This window comes from Convolutriloba macropyga, chromosome 1 (assembly GCF_964194025.1).
Source record: "Convolutriloba macropyga chromosome 1, txConMacr16.3, whole genome shotgun sequence".
Taxonomy (NCBI): Eukaryota; Metazoa; Xenacoelomorpha; order Acoela; family Convolutidae; genus Convolutriloba; species Convolutriloba macropyga.
The window spans coordinates 87,779,948-87,799,469 of NC_134468.1; the positions used below are offsets into that span (position 1 = coordinate 87,779,948).

At 33.8% G+C, this 19,522-nt stretch overlaps 2 protein-coding genes across 5 annotated transcripts in view; one reads left to right on the plus strand and one right to left on the minus strand.

Moving 5' to 3' along the window:
• Window positions 1-19,522, minus strand: part of LOC142352838 (uncharacterized) — a 108,977-nt gene that overhangs the window by 58,157 nt on the left and 31,298 nt on the right. For all 3 annotated transcript variants that reach the window (XM_075404999.1, XM_075404991.1, XM_075405007.1), the window contains exon 6: window positions 14,272-14,488. In XM_075404999.1, the coding sequence (XP_075261114.1) occupies window positions 14,272-14,488 (217 nt within the window). The remainder of the gene's footprint in view (window positions 1-14,271; window positions 14,489-19,522) is intronic.
• On the plus strand, window positions 1,148-11,556 carry LOC142344055 (uncharacterized). Of its 2 annotated transcripts, XM_075395540.1 has the most exons (3): window positions 1,148-1,528; window positions 2,285-3,439; window positions 10,101-11,556. In XM_075395540.1, exons 2-3 carry the CDS (start codon window positions 2,334-2,336, stop codon window positions 11,389-11,391), a joined length of 2,397 nt encoding a protein of 798 aa, XP_075251655.1. In that variant the 5' UTR covers window positions 1,148-1,528; window positions 2,285-2,333; the 3' UTR covers window positions 11,392-11,556. The 2 variants fall into 2 exon arrangements, with proteins under 2 accessions (XP_075251655.1, XP_075251646.1); XM_075395531.1 differs by lacking the exon at window positions 1,148-1,528 and having other exon boundaries at window positions 1,652-3,439.

Genomic DNA, 19,522 nt, shown 5'->3' on the forward strand with positions numbered 1-19,522 from the left:
TTAAATTGTTTTTTTTTGTGTTGGGGTTTGTATATGTGTGATTCTCTTTGTGTGTGTATGTAATGTATGTGAGAGAGAGACGGAGAGAAGTAATGACGGACAGTGACCGGAAATTCAACAATTGACTCTAAACCAAACTGTAATGAAATTCTAATTTAAGTAAGTTTTCAACATTCCGTTTCAGATTTTTACGAATGCTTTTTGCTATTAAGCAAAGCTCTGAGAATGTTAGAATCTTAATTTTGCTTTCAATATTCAGACCTACTCCAGTCCAAGATACACTATTTTTGAGATTTTGCCTTAGGGCTAAAATTTGTTGAATTGCCTAAGTTTCTTCTTTAAAATAAAAAACGAGTTATAATAACTTCTTGTGCTTCTCTAAGAATTTTTCTCATTTTCGTTTCCAAATGGTTGCAATTTAATTGATTCGAAAACAATTTTCTGTTTTCCGCGATGAAGTATAAACTTTTCGTCTTTTTTTAAGTTTTACGAAAGAATACCTATTTTAAATTTCAAGTCACGATTTTTGTTCCTATACGTATCCTAGCTATATTCGAATAAAATACGTCAAATCAAATACAAACTAATATTCTTCTATTTGCTGTTTTAAAAAGTTTTCTTTTGAGCTGGTTGATTGAGTGGAAACATTCTTAGATATTTGTGATGATTTATTATGAAAAACTTTTTTTCTGCAACGTTGAGGAATTCGATTATAGGATTCTCAAAACAGCCTTTTTTAATGATTAGTCTAATATTTTTGCAGAGCCTAAATAGAATGAGTTTTGACTTCATAGTGCAGAGCTTCCTTATTTTCTTCAAGAGTTGAGCAACTCTTCTCAGGTTTTCCCAGTTTTCCCATCTTTTTATTTTGGTGTATTGTTTTGCGTCCCTTTTAGGAACCATGAAACCATTTCCACTGCAGCAAAGATAGGTTCCTTTAATGTACGCTAAACTATTCTGGTGACTTCTAAAAAGTTTTTCTTAAAAATGAAAGTAAATGAAGTCTCTCATTTGTTTTTTCTTTGATTCAGAGTGCAAAATAGCACAAAAATTGGAACCAGCTCAGTTTATAAATACACATATGGACTTTTTTTCGCATCAGTAATCATGAAACTAGTTTGTTTGTTGTATCCTACGTATGGTATCAATTATAATATCGGTATTCATGAATTTTTATCAATCTTTTATGCATATCTGTTATTTTTGGCATTAGTTTCTTTCGCATGCAAACGAAGAATGCTTTAGTACGTGAACAGATATCATGCTCCAATTTTTCATCTGTGTGAAAAAAACGCCTTAAAATTTTGTCCCGCAAACCTTAACTTTCATTTTTTTTCCAACAGATGATAAAATTTACCTATTAAACAATAAAACACGACAACAAAACAGTTATTTTATTTGTTTCGTTTCTATTTGTCTTAGTAAATATTTACGTTGCACAGAATCTCGAGTTTCATCAGTTTGCTTACAATAAGTTTTATGAAGAAACTTTATTTCGTGAATTATTGTCTATCGAAATTGTGGTTTTGTAAATTTGCGCCGTAGATAGCGTCTACGATGCGTGAAAGCAATTGAAACTTGTTAATAAGTAACATAGAGTATCTCGTGAAAAGATTTCCATAGAATAGTCTACTGCACCAGAACTGGGAAAATTGTGAATTAATAATTAAAGAACGCCAGCTGATAACTTATTTCAATATGTATTTTTTGTACTCTCTCTGCTACTTTTGTAGTACACTCCATTCAAAAATTCGCCATCTTTTCTCTTAAAATCTCGCCACATCACTTTGAAATCGCGTCTGATTGTTTCAAGTACATTTTCAGCGTTCAAACATATTTTTACCACCTTTTGCCTAATTTTCTATAAGATATGTGGCTTATAATACCATCAATAAATCGATATAAAGAATTTACTCAATATGAAATGAGACTACCATTTATTTTGTCAATTTATAATCAATTTTATGATTTTTGAGCAAAAGTTATTTTTTAGCAAACAAAAACTTAATTTGTAAATTCATTATCATCATCATTTTTTATTATGGTTATGTCAAGTCTATATCACAGCTAGTTTGTGAACCAAAAAAAAATCAGGAATTGCTGCCGTTTCAATTGGAGGTCATTTAAGGTTGACGCACAGTGGGCTTTTCAGTTTAAAAAGATTTTTTTTTATCAAAAAGGTATTAAGACGGCTAGATACTTTACAAAATCATTTAGAAAAGTCAAAGGCTAATGAGCAATAAATCCCAATGCGGTGAGTCAAAAGTCAAGTTTCAAAAATGAGCTCAGAAAATTCAAAGCAAAACGGAACTTTGAGTACTATTAGCCCAATTATGACATCCGATAAAGAAAAATCTTCAAATCCCAAATTCAATACTTGCTATTTATCATTTCTATTGATTACAACGATATGTATGTGGTATTTTTTCTCGTCTGTCAATGTTATTTCGGCTAAAAAGTTGACCCATTTTCCGTCTGTCAACTTAGCCGTGTCGACACTTATGTTCGGGCAATATTCATTCGCATCCCTAACTTATATAAAACAGTTAATTTTTGGGCAAGTTTCATTCGTTACCGATCAAGATGCCTTAATTAGTGTGTTTTACTTCAGTGGTAACCTGGCAACGTTATTGTCTTTAGCTTTGACGTCAGTTTCTTTAAACCAAGTTATCAAATGTTTAGAGCCAATTTTTACCGTTACTTTATCAGCGCTTATTTTCGATCAACATCAGGACGCATATCAGAATTTTTACATGGCAGTCGCAGTTTTAGGAGCGTGTATTTCAGCATATACTGACTTACAGTTTTCGTGGTCGGCCGTGTTTTTAGCATGCTTGTCAAATTTATCATTCGCTTGCCGAAACGTATATTTAAAATTCTCTCAGATCAAAGAAGCTCCACCTTTTGAACAACTAGGGCGAATATCTTTTTGTTGCTTAGCAATAGTGACCCCTTATTGGCTAATTGTGGTGCTCACACAAACCAATCAAATTTCAGAATTTTTAACCAATATTATTTGGATTAAAAATCTGATCTACGCCTCGTGTTCGCATACTTTGTATAACTTTTACTCTCTACAGGTGCTAAGTCACGTGGAAAACGCAGTATCGCATGGTTTACTCAATATCCTGAAACGACCAATCACAATTTTGTCAAGCGCTGTCCTATTAGATGGGTTTGATTTCGGCCAATCAGAGACGAAATGGAAGGTTATAGGAATAACTGTGTTAATTATAGCCCAATTTCTGTACAGGTTGAAGTTGAAGCCGTTTGAGCAGCAACTTACCAGAACATTTTTCACAAATTGTGCTCTGTTTTTATTGACTTTTTTGTTGATGGGGATTCTAATTATTGCTCCCTATCAGTCGTCTTTTTATTATGTCAGCCAAGCTGGTGCTCCTAAACTGAACCAGACAATGGGATTGACAAGGAATAACGGGTAAGCGCATTTATTATCCGCTGCTACATCGTAGGGGGGGGTATATGGGGGGGCATATACTCAAAGGACATTTGGGTCTCTCCCATTATAGCCCCCATGAAATTATAGCCCCCCATTATGGTATAGTTACTATGATGGCGGAGGGTGGGTGCTATAGGTTATCTGGCCACTAAGATGAGGGCTATAAGGGGAAGATAAGGGCTACAAGGAGGCTCGTTTAATGTGCGTTTGCACATGATGTTCCGACCCGAGCTCATCTACATTTTTGACTTAATTGTCAACAAATGAATAGATAACAAAAATAGATATTTGAGTTTAAAACAATCGTTACACAACCTATCTACTACTGGAATTACATAATGCCATGCCTCATTACAGCGCCAGTGAGATCTGACATTAAAAAGACCACGAGACAAAAAAACAAACAACAAAATTAGCAAAAACAAAAAACACGACAAAAACTGAATATCTAAATTTAAAAGCACATAGTAACAACGTCAAAATGCAGTCAGATAAAACCTTAACTACTCAAATTTACTTTCTCTTAACTATACAGCGGATGAAAAGTTTTTTTTTAGTGACACTATGTAACAAGTCGACAAAGAGAACGAACAATGAGGCGAAATTCAAAAATAAATCATTTTTTTTTAAACCAAGAAATTTCAAAAGTCATAAAAAACCATTAGTTTTTAACTAAAAATCCTTGATAAATTACTAAAAAGTAATTACAAAAGCAGAAGAAACTGTATTTTGGAAGATTAAGCCATATAAACGAACTAAGCAAAAACTTAAACAATTACGAACGATTTGCGAAAACGCGAACTGTTGCTACCATTAAATTTATTGGCTATTATCTGAATATTATGTATTTGTATTTCAATTCTTATTTCTACTAATTCAGCTGCAGGAATTCAACTGAGAGATGAAATAATTTATTCGAGCCGCATTTGAAAACCATTGGGATCTGTTAATACGCGATTGTTCTGAAAGGAGAGAAAAAGAAACGCAAAAATTGACCACTCAAAAATCATTTTCAAAAACGCACATATTAAAGAAAAAAAAGCATCGCTGTTAAATATAATCAAAAGATATGTTATATTTTGAAATAAAAGAAACTGGACGTGACCTCTCATTGATGAAAATAGGTTACAATTTGACGAAATGAACAACTAAAACTGAAAAAACTTGAAAAAAAAATTGAAAAAGTATACCATAAACTTTAGGACTACTCGCTATCAACTCTCTGCTTTGGTTAACATCGTTAATTCAATCCCCTATGACAAGAACTTAGGAGACCTGTCAGCAATTTACGGCTACCTAAAGAACGAAAACGGGCAAAAATAGCAAACTCAAGTAAAAAATTGATCGAGAAATGTGTCGAAGGCGTTAAAAAATAACTTTTTCACAAAAAAACATTTGTGTTTTCAATTAATTTTTTAACAGCAATTGGATTCGTTTTTCCAATTAATATAATTTCAAAAAATCAAATATGAATGAATACATTAGAATCACGAAATTTTTGAGAAAGCCCCTAGTTTCAACGCCATTAAATTTATTAGCTTTCAACGGAAGCCGTTAATTACGCTAAATTACACCTCGTTGGGACAACAAGTTTTTTTGCCAGTCTTGTTTATGCACAAAAAATTAACAATAAGAACTTACAACAATTTATTGACAATGAAAACAACAACAAAGACAGGCAAAAACCAAAAAATCAGTATGAAAGTGCCAGAAGAAAGTGTCCGAGCAATTTAAATCATAAGCTCTGCTCTGTAAATTTTTTCTTTGACCCGTTGAAGGTTTTTTTAAACCAATGGTAACTAACAGCAATAGTATAATGTGATAAGATTTCAAAATGATCCAAAAATAGGAAAAAGTACCTGAAATTAAAAAAAAAAAAGAAAATTCGTGGCATTGAAGTTTTAAAACTAATAAGTAGAAGATAAAACCGCTAACCAGATTAGTTTTGGCTGCACTAGAAATAAAAATCTCCTGTTATTACTAAGATTGATCAATAGTTCACGAAAAATGTTTAGGATTTGTAATCGTTCAAAGTAAAAATTCGAAAAACTATTTTTAAAGTCTTAACAGCCGTTAACCTCAATAGCTTTCAACGGACGTCAATAACTACGCTCTGAAATAACACGATTGCAGGAAAACGATTTTTCTCATAGAAAATCAATAAGACATCACAATAAATCTTAAGACTTTGAAAACAACCACAAAAACAGGCGAAAACCAAAATTCATAAGAAAAGTGCGAGAAGAAAATGTCGAAGCCATTAAACCATTAGCTATTCTCTGAAAACTTTATCTGTGATCCACTGAATGTCTTCTCTAAGCCAATAGGGTTGAAATAGTATTTGGAGAATCTGTATAATATTTTGATATTGTGATTCGAATTCAAAAGTATCCGATAATACGAAAATATCCAAAAGTAAAAAAAAATGAATTCTTGTGTCATTGAAGTCATATAAACAATAGTTAGAAGATAAATCCGCTAAAAAGATTTCATTTAGTTGCAGTAAAAGGAAGTGAGTTCTCTCAAGACGTAGGTTGACTAACAGTTCAGAAAATTTTTAAGATTGGTTAAAGTTCAGAAAAATTTTCGAAGAATTATCTTTAAATTCTTAACAGCCATTAAACTCAATAGATTTCAACAGTACTCACTAAAAACACTCAAATACACTGATATCACTACTGATGGGAATATAGGGATGTTTGTCATGCAGAGGTGATCAATAAGACATCACAACAAGTCTTATGACTATGAAAACAACAGCAACAACAACAACAAAAACAGAAACAATTCAAGAGAAAAGTGCGAGAAGAAAAGGTCGAATCCATCTAAACTACAGGCGTTTCTCTGAAAATTTTATACATGATCCACTGAACGTCTACTTTACGCCACTGGAGCTGTCAATTTTAGGAAAATGCGATACGATTTTAAAAGTAACCAATAATACGGAAATATTCAAAAAAAAGAATTGAAAGTTTTCGAAATCTTGCGTTATTGAAGTCATATAACTAAAAAGTAGAAGATAAAACCGCCAGACAGATTAAAATTGATCACAGTAGGATGGAAGAGGGTGCAGTCATCACTGAAACCGACTTACAGTTCACGATAATATGTTTATGATTGGTTAAAGTTCCAAAAAAATTGTCGAAAAATTATTTTTAAAGTATTAACAGCCAATAGCTGTCCTCTCAAAACACTAGATATGTTTACTGAAATCTCATTACGGAAAAAATTGCGCTGTTAGGCAAGGATTCCATGCCATAAAACTTCGAAAAAAGAGTAAAATCTCAACGAGAAATTCAAAATTTCCTTAAAATTACGAAAACTCAGAGTCGAAGACAAAAAAAACATGAGCAATTCCTTTAAAACACTTTTTTTGTTCATTGAGCTTCAGTTGACTGTAAAGGAAGTTTGTCACTAACAGAACCTCGATATGAAAAGTGACTTGTCTCTAGGTGACTTATAAAAACAAAAACAGTAGAAAAGTTTTATAAAAACAAATCTCTCAAATAGAATTTGAATTTTTTCTGATAGTGAAACTCCCTATCAGACCAGAAATAGTCTTTTTTATTGCCCTTAGTCTACTGGGAACACAAAATTGGTTCATTTTTTGGCGTGAAATTTAAGTTCACACAAAACTTCAATCCTCGGTAACTCCTCAAAAAAACGAAACTCAAAAAAATCATTTTAATTTTGAATTCTACGCTGGACCAGCTTTTTAATGATACCACTCACATTTCTCTGTGATGAATATATCGATCGACCAAAATTGCCTAAGAAACCCATTTGAGTATATAGTTCCTCCCCCCACAGGTGGGTTGGGAACAAGAAGTCAATCTTGACTGTATTTCACATAAAGTGCTGAGTGATATCGTAGATTAAATTATGTTAATGCGAGGAATTTTCGAATTTCCTCTTTGAAATTTCCATGAGTTAGTTAGGTTACAACTTTTGTAAGAAATCAACATCAAACTTAACTTAGACTTAATTATTTAAAGTTATTTATTGTATTTAACTTAACGAGATATTGTCTAGTACAGTCGATTCAAAATAGAGGAATTATTGAAACGATCCAGGCCTAGTTTACCCGAGAATAAAAATATCTTATTGAGGCGGTCCGGTTTAGTTTTTCGTTGATCACTGTTAGTTGAATGATGCTGAAACCTCCCAAGCTTATCTTTAAGTGCTTTTTTTGTTTCGAGCCATCCAGAAAAAAGTGAGATTTGAGGGCAAAGCGTACTCAATCAGTTTTTGGGATCAATTTATAATTGATGATGCTAAGATTAGACACATTCCCTAATTTTTCTAATTGTTAATGGGCATATTGGTACCGTAAATATTGGGTAATGGTTAAGTGACTCTGCTTGAAGTCACTGAAAACTTCTGGCGTTTATCGAGAACCGCGAAACGTTTCAAGATATTAAGTCAGAATTTCAAAGTGACTTCTGAAGAGTCACTTAACCATTCTTAAAACAATCACGTGCACATTTTAATATGCATAAAGTCTGCAGTGCCAGAAGTTAAAATGACAGAAGTTGGTATTTAACCAGAAGTTGAATTCCGTTGACTTTTGTCATTTTAAAACGTGCGTGTTTTGTGTTTTAAGCATGGTTAAGTGACTCTGCAGAAGTCACTTCGAAATTCTGACTTAATATCTTGAACCGTCTCCCGGTTCTCGATAAACACCAGAAGTTCTCAGTGACTTCAAGCAGAGTCACTTAACCATGCTTAAAACACAAAACACGCACGTTTTAACATGACGAAAGTCAAAGCACTTCAACTTCTGGCTAAGTAGCAACTTCTGGCATTTTAACTTCTGGCACTGCAGACTTTCGGCATTTTAAAATGTACACGTGAGTGTTTTAAGCCCTTTCCATCTCACAAATACAAATAACAAATTGGATCTATCCTGTGAATCTTCAATTTCTACTATAATTTTTTTTGATATTTTTTACATTTAACCACAAACGTTTTCATTTCAGCAACAATTCACAACGGAACAGGGTTTTAACAGGGTCCAACAATATTTTAAGTCAGAAAAATATTGTTTAAAACAAAATTAACGTAGTGTTTGACAGTCATAATCTTTGCCATCATAAATTGCACTGATCGCTCAGATCAAAATTGAGAACGGAAAAGGATGCGTTGACTTGCACAGAAAAGACACGGAATTATCTTCTATAGATAACAATTTTTGTGGCGCCAACACCAAGGAGGGGCTCTAAGAATCATTCAAGGTAACAGCGGATCAAGCCCGAGTCATCGCCTAATGAAGACTCCCACGAACAGAAGGGGAAGGGCTGTAAAAACAACACAAAGGGGTAGGAAACAGAGTTGCCAGGAAACCATGAAGAAAAGAGGAAGTGTGTGGCGCCATTTGACGCTGACTCTACGACCAACACGCTGATGACGCTTGACTGCGTGGGAGATGACGGAACTCGAGATTTGTGAAAGGTTTCGGTATTCTTAAACGGGCAGATTCAAAAAATAGACACCCCGACAATTGTGAATTCGGTGGCACACCTGCTTTGGCTGCAGCTTCAGGAACCTGAGCTTTTAGATAGCCTCTTCATCAGAAGACAGGATCTGCTTACAAAGCTACAAGAAGCTGGTCAAGCTTCCACTTGGAACGAGACAATGCAATGCAGCAAATGTTGTGAGGAATTACAGCTAGAAAAACATGAAAAAAATCAAGCAGCGTTCAAGACTTCAGGAGTTAAAGTTCCAAAACGTGGCAGAGGCTGTTGGGTTATCTGAAACAAAATGATGTGCTGAAAAATAGTGGGAACTCGACAAATGCAACGTATGCGCACTGGTTAAGACCGAAAGACTCCAGTACCCAGACTGGCAGAGCTCAAAGCAGAGAGGAAGCTGGCAATTGATCGGGGACGTGTGCACTCTTCATTTAGATTTGCAATTATAATTCAAATTCTGCGTTTCTTTTGTTGAATGATGACTTGACAAAAAGTTGCTCGACTGGCTGAAGCCAAGACATGAACCACCGGCCAGACAAAAACACGCTAGATTCTATTTTCTCATCGGAGAGGGCAAAAGTCTTCACTGGTTCCCTGTCCTTAGACTCAGAATTGAACATGACGAATTTCAAAATCCACCACATAGAGATAACGCTTGACCTGTTCAACCATTTTGAATTACCCTGCGACGCAGAAAAGACGAGGAATTAGATTGCAGTATATAGAGAAACTTTGTTGGATCAATTCTCCACTGTCGAAACAGTTAAGACCGGATATCATGTTCACAGTGAACATAACTTTTGCGTTGTTATCAAATTTAAAAACACAAAAACCTTGGATAATAAAAAAAGAATTTCAGGCAGCAGTCAGGTTGGGTTTCAGATATCTGACAGAGTTTTCCATCTTCGTGAGAATCAGAATAACTTTTTCCCTCTACAAAAACTGGGAGTGCTTGAAATGTTCAAAGCCCGCACTGAATATCTGACAAATTGAGAACCAGATCCTTCGATTACGATTATGCAGAGAATCTAATCGTGAATTTATACATTTGACGACTTTTGGTGATTTACATATATAAATCGCATATAGAAAATAATAGCGGGGGGGGGGGGGGGGGGGTGGGCACTAATTTCTAATAGGTCATCAATTAATAGCTATAATTGTTTTAGGTCTGTGAAAGAACAAGGGATATTTTCATTTACAAATTCGAATACAAGAGGATATAGGCACATTCTAACAGCTAAAGATACAAGACACTTTGCGCTTTATTATCTGCAGAAACGGTTCTACAGATCCAATTCTGGAATTACAAACGAATTTTGTAAACGGAAGATATCTTCCTTCATTAAAAACTCGATCCATCTTGAGCTGGTTTGCAAAGCTTTGTTACTTAAAGCAGACTCAGAATCAGACATTGAACAGATACGGAAACTTGGCATTGTGACGTCATCAACATATTACGACCAATCACAGATAAAATTCATGTTATTTCAATTAGTTATCAATCACATTACAATACCTACATATAATATCAGCGACATCAGAAAATTTGGAGGCCAAATTTTAAAAATCGGACGAGCCGTTTCGATGCATTATTTTCACCCTAGAGGGTTGGGCTATTCAAATTGGGGGGATATTGTGGGGCCCGACTTACTTGAGAAACTTAGCGGGATAACAGTTCACGCCGGCAGAGGAACTAAAGCCACACTGTACGGGGTGGGAAGCATTCTACAAAATGCTCTAAATGATCGAGGTTCTTGGTATATTTGGGGCAGTGGTTTGATCAACAAACCAAAAGTTCCATTTACGTCACCAATGACGTCACCAATGACGTCAGTAGGACAAAATTTGACAACCAATCGAAAACTTTTCAGCGTCCGCGGTCCCGAAAGTCAAGTTTCAGTTCTTGCTTTACAAGGAGTTATGCCTTTTGTCGCTAAAGACCCCGGCCTTCTAACTTCAAAAATTTACCCAATGGAACGAGCGTCAAAGTATGCTGTATGTATAATACCTCATTATGTGGACTCAACCACTGTCACTTCTGCGCTGAACAAAAGTGATAAAGCCGTGATCAAAATCGTACCAATTACAGTTCCGTATGACTTCAAAAATCACGTTGATGACGTACCTAAAGACGTGACATCTTGTAAAAAAGTATTGTCTTCAAGCTTACACGGTTTAATTGTCTCACATTCGTACGGCATTCCAGCAGCTGTCATAACTTTATCTTCCAAGATCGCGGGCGGAAATTGGAAGTATCGAGATTACTATGAGTCATTGGGTATTTTTATGGAGCGAAACAAAATTCGGCATCAAATTACAGACACGAGTTTGCTCGCAAATGCGGATTATTTATCTGGTATTGTGGATAGAACTCCGCAGCCTAAGCATCCCATATCAGTTCAGTCCATTGTTGATACATATCCATTTGATATTTCAGAAAATATCAAACTTAAATAACCGAGCAGTGAAACTAAACTTGCTACACCTTGATAAAAACATTCGGATCTATTCTGTTCCCCCCTGTATATTTTACCCCCCCCCCCCAGTTACAAATTACATAATGTTATATAGCACGTTATCATGTATAAGAAAAAAGCACGTTCGACGGGGCGTAAAAAATATAAGACGGGGCGGGGGGGGGGGGGCATAAAAATATAAGCCCACTAAGCTGGGTTGTGGGGAGGGGCAAAACAGAATAGATACAAACATTCATGGTGTTGATGTCTTTGGCAAAACTTGAAATAATTAAAATGTTAATAATACTAATAAAAATGAACAGTTTACACTGTTTATTCGAATTTGATTGGTTTGCATCTTAGATCCAGAAGTTCAGCATAACACAACCCGGGTCGAGGTTTTTGCTAAAATTTAAGTAAGAAATGCGCTGATAGCCGCTGAAAAAAAAACGTTTTTCAGCGGTAAAATCCTGCATAACTGTCCGGTTAAATGCTGAATTTTAAATACATTGCTCACATTATTTCAGCACTTGTCAACACATTAAGCGGAAAACTATGTAAAATTTGACCGCTGAATTTTTTTCGGCGGCCGTCAGTGCATTACTTATATAATTTTCAGTACTTTCAGTTTTTATCTCACACAATTTTAGCACTTATCTTTCGCATTTTCGACGGTTTTCTTACCAATTTGAAAAATAACAAAATCGTAATTTTTTGAAAAAAATTTTTAGCTTCTGTGAATACAGAAGTCGCACCGACGCAAGACTAAGCATCATTGCACCAGAGCAATCCAACAGTTAGGTTGGAAAATACCAAAAGACTCTAAGAAAATTTTCAACACTTAAGATGAAGCGGTTATCGCAGCTGGTGTTCATCCCCAGACTATTTGATTGATTTTTGCTGAAATTTTGAAGTGTTGATTTTATGTTAGGAATGTGTCGAAAGATGTGGTGCTGTTTTGTGAGAAAAGCGATGAAACTCTGTAGGGAAAGTGCTTGGGGCGCTGAAATACTCTTTTTTCCCAAGCGCTAAAATTATGAAAGAATTTTGCTGAAATTTTAAAGCGTTGAGTTTTTGTAAGGAAGGTGACAAAAGATGTGCTGTTTTTGTAAGAAATTTGCTCTGAATTTATGTAAGGATTGCTCTAAAAGTGCTGAATTCGGAATTTTTGTTTTTGCTGAAACTATGTAAGAGATATGCTGAAAAATGTGTTAAAAATTTGTAGGAATTGTGTTGACAAGCGCTGAAAATTTTTTTATTCAGCACATTCAGCCCCTATAACAACTTTCAACACATTCAGCATATTCCTTGCATAATTTCAACACTTTTAGCTCATTTCGTACAGAATTTTCAGCTTACACCCGCTTAAATCTCTACCCAGGAATGTAATTGTTATATTGAAGGAAAAAGTGCCATTCTTTGCGCATGCATTACTTGATTACTGATCTTCTGCGCTGTTAATAAAGTGCACGTAGTTTTACCTGAAATGTGCAAGTAATCCTACTGCACAATTTACAGCTGTAGTCTAAACAACGCTGTCAAATTCGACGTGATGAAGAGATCAGTAGTTACATGGTTAAGTGTCTTTTTTTATGGCATTAGCAAAAAATTCTACAATGGGAGCCAAGGAAAAGATATTTTTTTTGAAAAAAATATTGTCGTTATACAAAATATTATAATGAGAGAGTGTGTTTCCGTGTTTGCATAACTGTTGAGTTACAAAAACTAGAAGTATCTATTGCTAGAATTGTTTGAATGTTGAGAGAAAACAACCTAATGTAATTTGTGCATGAGATAAGCTGGCACTGTCTCGAATCTAGTACTGGTCCATTTTCACAGTAGTTGCGCCTGTATAGATCCCTCATGACGAATTTCATTTTTTACTACTTTTTTACTTGGTTTTAACGTGCAATGTTTTTTTTTTACTTTTTAACATAATTTTACATAATTTTTACATAATTACAATGTTTTTATGTAAATATTATGAAATTCTCTTTTTTCCGACAAGTCATATACATAAATTTTCATATAATTGCCAATTTTTGGTTAATAATGCTAATTTTTGCAGTTGAATATAATTGAGTTTGATACTGTTTTCTATATGACGTATCTGAAGATTTTGAATATGTGTGCAATATCAGCTCGCCAACGAAGGTTAATGAGTTGGTTTGAAAGTTTTGGGGTGAAATTGTATCCAACTTTTTTTCAATTAGTATTTCCATCATTATGTTTCCATTACTTATCGAACCTTGAGCAAGGCCTTACAGAATCCAAGCCCAGTCAACATTCACATTTTTCAAACATTTCTGAATAATTAATGTCAACTAAAATCAGCGAATCAGGGACAAATGTTTACAAAACTGATAATACTCACAGTAAATCACAGATAAAACAGAAAATCAATGTCAAACTGCCGCATGTGAACAAAAAACCATAAGCGTGAAATTGAAATTTAGTTCAAACAAAAAACTAGGCCTAGAATGAACTATAAATTGATTGGGAAAACCACTTACAAAAAAATCCGGTCCAAAAAATCGAAAAAAAAACTGTAAAAATCAAAGTGAAATTGCCGCATGTGAACAAAAACCACTAGCGAGAAAGCGAATTTTTGTTCCAACACCATTTTCTCACTCTACTTTAAATTTAGAGCAAAAAAATTTCACACCGCAAAACCACTCGCTTTTTTGGTCCACTTCCGGTATCGGCGTTACCAAAATCACTACTCCAATTTGACTTCAAAAATCTTGAAAATGTGTGAACAGATCTTTAAAAAAAGACACCGCCCCAATACAATTCAAATTCTTTGAATTGTAACAACCACGATGTCACCAATAATAGCCGCTATCGCTTCGCGGCTATTGATAAAACTGATAATACTCACAGGTTCTTTATGTTTATCTTTCTTCTTATCGTGGTCCGGGTCATGAGATGATGGTTGTTTTTCTGATCCATACTCGTTGTACATTACGACCTCCTTAGATGAGTCGCTGTGACTACTCTGGTCTTTACCCCTGTCGTCTTTCTTCTTCTTTTCATCCGCGGAGTAGTAAACCTTGTATTTGTGCCCACCATCTGCGTCATAGGCGTAATAGTAGCCACCTGAACCAATTAAGCACCATTCAAAAATTGAAAAGAGATCAATTTAACTGTTTCGAACAAGAGATTTCGAGATCCGCAGTCACTTTTACAGTCGCAATAATTTAAAGTCCCAATAATTTAAAGTCCCAATAATTTAAAGTCCCAATAATTTCAAGAAGAATGGGACCCGAGTCCCGAAAACGACAAGTCATTTGAAAAAAATCAACGCTATGTTTGGTTTCAAACCTAAGAAAGCTTTGGAATGGTCGGTTTCATCGGTTTCGTCCAAAAAAAAGGTTTGGTATGAATAATTTTAGAACGTAAAAAAGCTTCCGTGTGTTCGGTTACAAAAGGAAAAAGTTGTTTTTAATTCCATACTATTACTTTTTTAAAATAAATACGCGGAAATTCCAAACTTGCATCTCGGAGAATTTTGTTTTCAGAAAATGTGCGAATTTATTGAAATTTTATTAGCTCGATGACAAAACTAGTCGAAAAAAGATTTTTTTTATTTAGTTTAAGCTAAAAGATGAAACCAACATGTTAAACAAACATAACCGACTATCATTCGGCGAATTGTTCTCAAAAGATTGGCAAGCGGTTTGCTTCAGTAGAAGCCGGCTAGAGCTTAGGGCTGCTAGCATGCTAGGGGTGTCAAGCAATAGGGGGAGATATGGTTGGTAGGGCTGTACAAGAAGGGGGTCCAAATTGCCAGGTGGAGGATGGTGAACGATGGAGCGCTGTGGATGCGGGATGCGAGTGGGGGTGAGTGGCTGAGTGTAGCGGATGTTAAGCGAGTGTATCACTCTTGCCGCTCTTCACACCAACAAATTTGCTCCTCAAAACAGTTTCAGTGAATCTCATATTTAAAAACTAGTATGACATAAGGCTCTAAGAGAGTTGCAAAGCCACATAATGCATTCCGGGCGTTAACTGTTTATCTCCCGCTTTTGAAGACAAAAATTTAAAAAGGTCAGACGAAAATTCTGTCAAGCGAAAAACTGCATAAAAAGATTGCAGGGCTAATATAATTGCAAAATACTTTGTTGGGGAGCAATTAATTAATTAATGGCGATGCATAGGTGTAAACCGGGTTAGGAACAATTAATCAAGGGATTCAATTCACTAATTATTATTCACCGAGCCTTGATATGATTAGGAGAAAAAAATTAAATAAATTGTTTTTCTATATTTTTAAGACTATAAAAACATACCAATGACACCGAAAAAACTCAACGAGGAACTTGAAATTTTTTATGTTTGAAATCTATATTTTCTATATTTAAAATGTGTATTTTCTATAAGTTTTCTATGTTTGAAGCCTAAATTGTCTGGTGTAGGGAAAGAATTCTAAAGAAACCTGTCTTTTTCCTTCCATCACTTTTGACACTTCTAAAATTAAATTAGAGAAAGACATGAGAGTAGTGGTATTATTCTAAAACCCTTGTGGCGCGCTCATCAATAATTTCTTTGATTTATCCAACCGACATTTAGTTGAAGTTTACCAAAAATTTTCTTCATTTTTTAAAAAAATGGGCAACGTCAAACTCATGAAATAATATGGAGATACGGATATGGAGAACTTTTTCTGAATTTTAGATTTTTTTTTGTGAATTCTGCAGTAATTCAAAAAATGGTTGCATAGAAAAACATTAAATTTTTTGTTTTTCAAACCTTTTTTATTTAACATTAGTTTTTTTTCAATTTCTAGTATGTCGAAACATTCTGGTTTCTGACAATGTTTAATTTCAAATAAATTTTTAATGGCACTAATAGTAAAACTGTTGAATTTCAAAAGTTTTTTTATAAAAAGATATGTTATTTTACAATATCAATTTTATTCCAACAAGCAGGATTTACTTTTAGTTCAATCATTTGAACGTTTTGTTCATTAATCAAATAATGATAAAAAATGTCTTAAAAATGTTTGAAATTTTTTCCAAATATTAATTTGAGGCACATAAATGTTTTTTTTTTCAACTTAATAAAACGTAATAAGTAGCTGATATAAGTAGGTTACTGATATGCTGCTGGGATCAACAGTCCCAAATTTAAAAAACTCAAATATATTTATATGCAAAATCACAAAAATCACATTTTTTATATAAAATAATATGCAAAATTTATGAAAAGTGAATTTTTTGGTTTTTACGGGCTGCGAATCGAAGTGGAGCTGAGTCGCTATTGGCAAAATTCTTGCATTTCATATTTTTGCGGTTTTGCCTACTTTCAAAGCTTTAAACATTTTATTATCAAAGGCAAACCCTTTTTCGTGATTCGACGCACTTTTAATTTGCCAACAAAATTAATGTCAAATGGTAAATTTAAACTATCAACTAGCTTTTCTTGCTTTTTGCAGTCATTTTACATTGATTGTCACTTTTTCTCATTTTATCTAAAACGGCAACCTTCAGTGGACAAACTTTTTTAATCCTTTCCAACTTTAGTGGGGGAGAGGAACTACATTTTCAAATGTTTTTTTTGCTTTGTCAATTTTCGCCGATAGATATATTCATCGTAGAGAGATTTGTGTGGTATCATTTAAAAGCCCGTCAAGTGTAACAAATAGAATTAAAATGTTTTTTTCCGAGTTCTGTTTTTGCCAAGTAAAAATTGAGGTTTACAGTTTTGTGAGTAAAAGACCAATTACCGTTGTTTTTGTTCATATTTTTTTGTCATTTTAGCCTAATTTTTTTTTATTAATATTGCTAAAAATTGTTCAAAATCACAAGAATAGTGTTATTTTACCAATAAGGACAGAGAAGGGTTGCTGAATAGTTTGATTCGAGTTTTTTGTTAAAATTTAGCTTTATTGTTCGAAGTTCGGACTTTCTCATCAAAAATGTTGTCAAATATGCTCTCAAAGCCCATTTTTTTTAAGTTTGCCAGAAGTAGAGACCTGAAAACTGCTAACAGAATCATTTCACCTGCAGAAGAGGGCTATTTCTGTTCAAACTTCCTACAAAGAACTCCTTTAATTAAAAAATTGGCCGGTTTTCACTAATTTAACTCGTATGTATACAAAATGCATCGTTTGTATTTGATATTGAAAGATTTCATTCGCCTAATTGTTTTTTTTGCTGATAATTGGAAAAATTAGAGGGTTAGTGGGACCTGCAGCTACATCAGGGCTAGCTTTGTTCTCTTTGTCGAGTCTTATAGTCTAAAATTCGTTTGAAATATAGTGGGCCGCGATCTTTTTTTTTGGGAAAATTATTTGCAATTTTTAGTTTGCCTTTTTTATGTTAATTACTCAATAAAATGATTTCATAGTAATATCCAATTGAAGCAAGCCCCCTTTAACATAAAATGAGCTCCAATGAACACAAGATATTAGCTTTTGAGTTTGAGTTCATGTGTATTAAGACTCCGACAAAACGTTTTAAAAAATTTCAACTGAATTCTTGTGTTTTGCTTGCACTTACTGTTCATTTTGCAGGTTCATGAATTAGTCTCACTATATAAAAAATTTATTTAGCTGCTGTGTTTGTTAGAATCATAACAATAGCGTGTTTTCAATTGATATCTAATGGCTTTCATTACTTTGTACTTATTTGTTTTGCAAAAATAAGAGTGAAGTTCTGAACTGTGCATCATTTATATCATCTGTAGCCTAGTCTCGGTAAAAAAGCTCATACATTTTTTCATTTGAAATAGCATTTTGTTTCCGTAAGGGTTCTAATTTTTAATACCGTTTCTCGGCTTTGGTAATACCATTTTCCTAAAAACGTTTTGATTTATTCATGATTGCCAATTTTTGAGGTTCAATTTTGTTTGCTTAGCAATTCTCTTTATTGAAAAATCTAAGTGACGTCTAAGAAAAAGCAATGAAATTTTTTCAATTTTCTTGATGAATGTATTATGGTTTTGACTGCTGCGACACTGTTCTCTCGTAAATTTTTCAAAATTTTAAATTTTTACAATTGTTTGTTGTTGTTTTGTGGTTGTCAAAAATTTTTTTTAGCTCATCAAAAGTCTCAATTGTTTCCCTTGAAAATTAGAAGGGGCAAATTCATTAATTTCATTTTGTAGATTTTGGACTTAATGACTTTCATATAAATCATTGTCTAAAAACAAATGGGAATTTGATGTTCTTGATTTTTTCTTGCCTCGAAATGATCATTCTTATTTCCATTATTGATCGGTCTTACCACTTTTTTGCTGAAGCAATTATTGACTAATTTGTTGTTTATTTTATTCAACTCAAGTTTATAGGGCTAAGACCATTTGTTTTTAAAAGAACTTTTATGAGTTCTCAGAAATGGTCATTGATTCATGTTCGTTCGTCTTTTTCACGTAGACCCTTTACAAAGAGGACGATTGATTATCAACTGAGATGAGAAGCAAAAAAATACCTTCAGACCATCACACTCTTAATTGTTTTTGATATCTCACAGTTTTAATGGCTTCAATACTGTGGTTTCGGAGATTAGTTCTTTTAATTTTGAGTTCTGGTCATGTTCATTGTTTTGTGAAGTCTTATTGCTTAGTCTCATTCAGAACACTCCGAATTTTACAACAACGGAGTTAAAGATTAAATTGTTTTCTTTTTCTTGTCTGTTGAAAGCTAATTGTTTTCATGATATTTAAATAAAAAATCAGCATTATAAAATAAAATAATGATTCAGCTTTTTTAATTTTTAGCTTCTTTCGTTTAAAGGTGGCTTAGTCTCTGTAAAGACAGGCCGTATTTTCTTTCCAGAGAATCAAGGAGCAGTTTTGTAATTGATTTATTATCAAATAATGGTCTCTTGGCTTTGATACTACGCATTTTTATTTGAAAAATGCCGTTTTAGTTATATGCGATATCTGAGTGTTGAAATTGTTCTTTGTTTCCTGGCCGCAACAACTAACTAATCGGAGTTTTTCGGGCTTTGACAGAATGCAAAATTGATTTTATATTGCTTGTAGTGAATTTATTACGATATATCGGCTGTGACAAGGTTTTCCTGCTAAATTTTTTTGTTTGTGCACTCTGCCCTTTCTGCAATTATTTTTCTAATTGTTACGATGTTTCATTAAGGACAAGTTTCATATCTATTTAGCGATGTAGA

Coding starts and splice junctions, on each gene's coding strand:
- LOC142344055 (XM_075395531.1), top strand. CDS start 2,280: ATGAGCTCAGAAAATTCAAAGCAAAACGGAACTTTGAGTACTATTAGC. Junction 3,440..10,100: donor GGATTGACAAGGAATAACGG/GTAAGCGCATTT, acceptor TAATTGTTTTAG/GTCTGTGAAAGAACAAGGGA.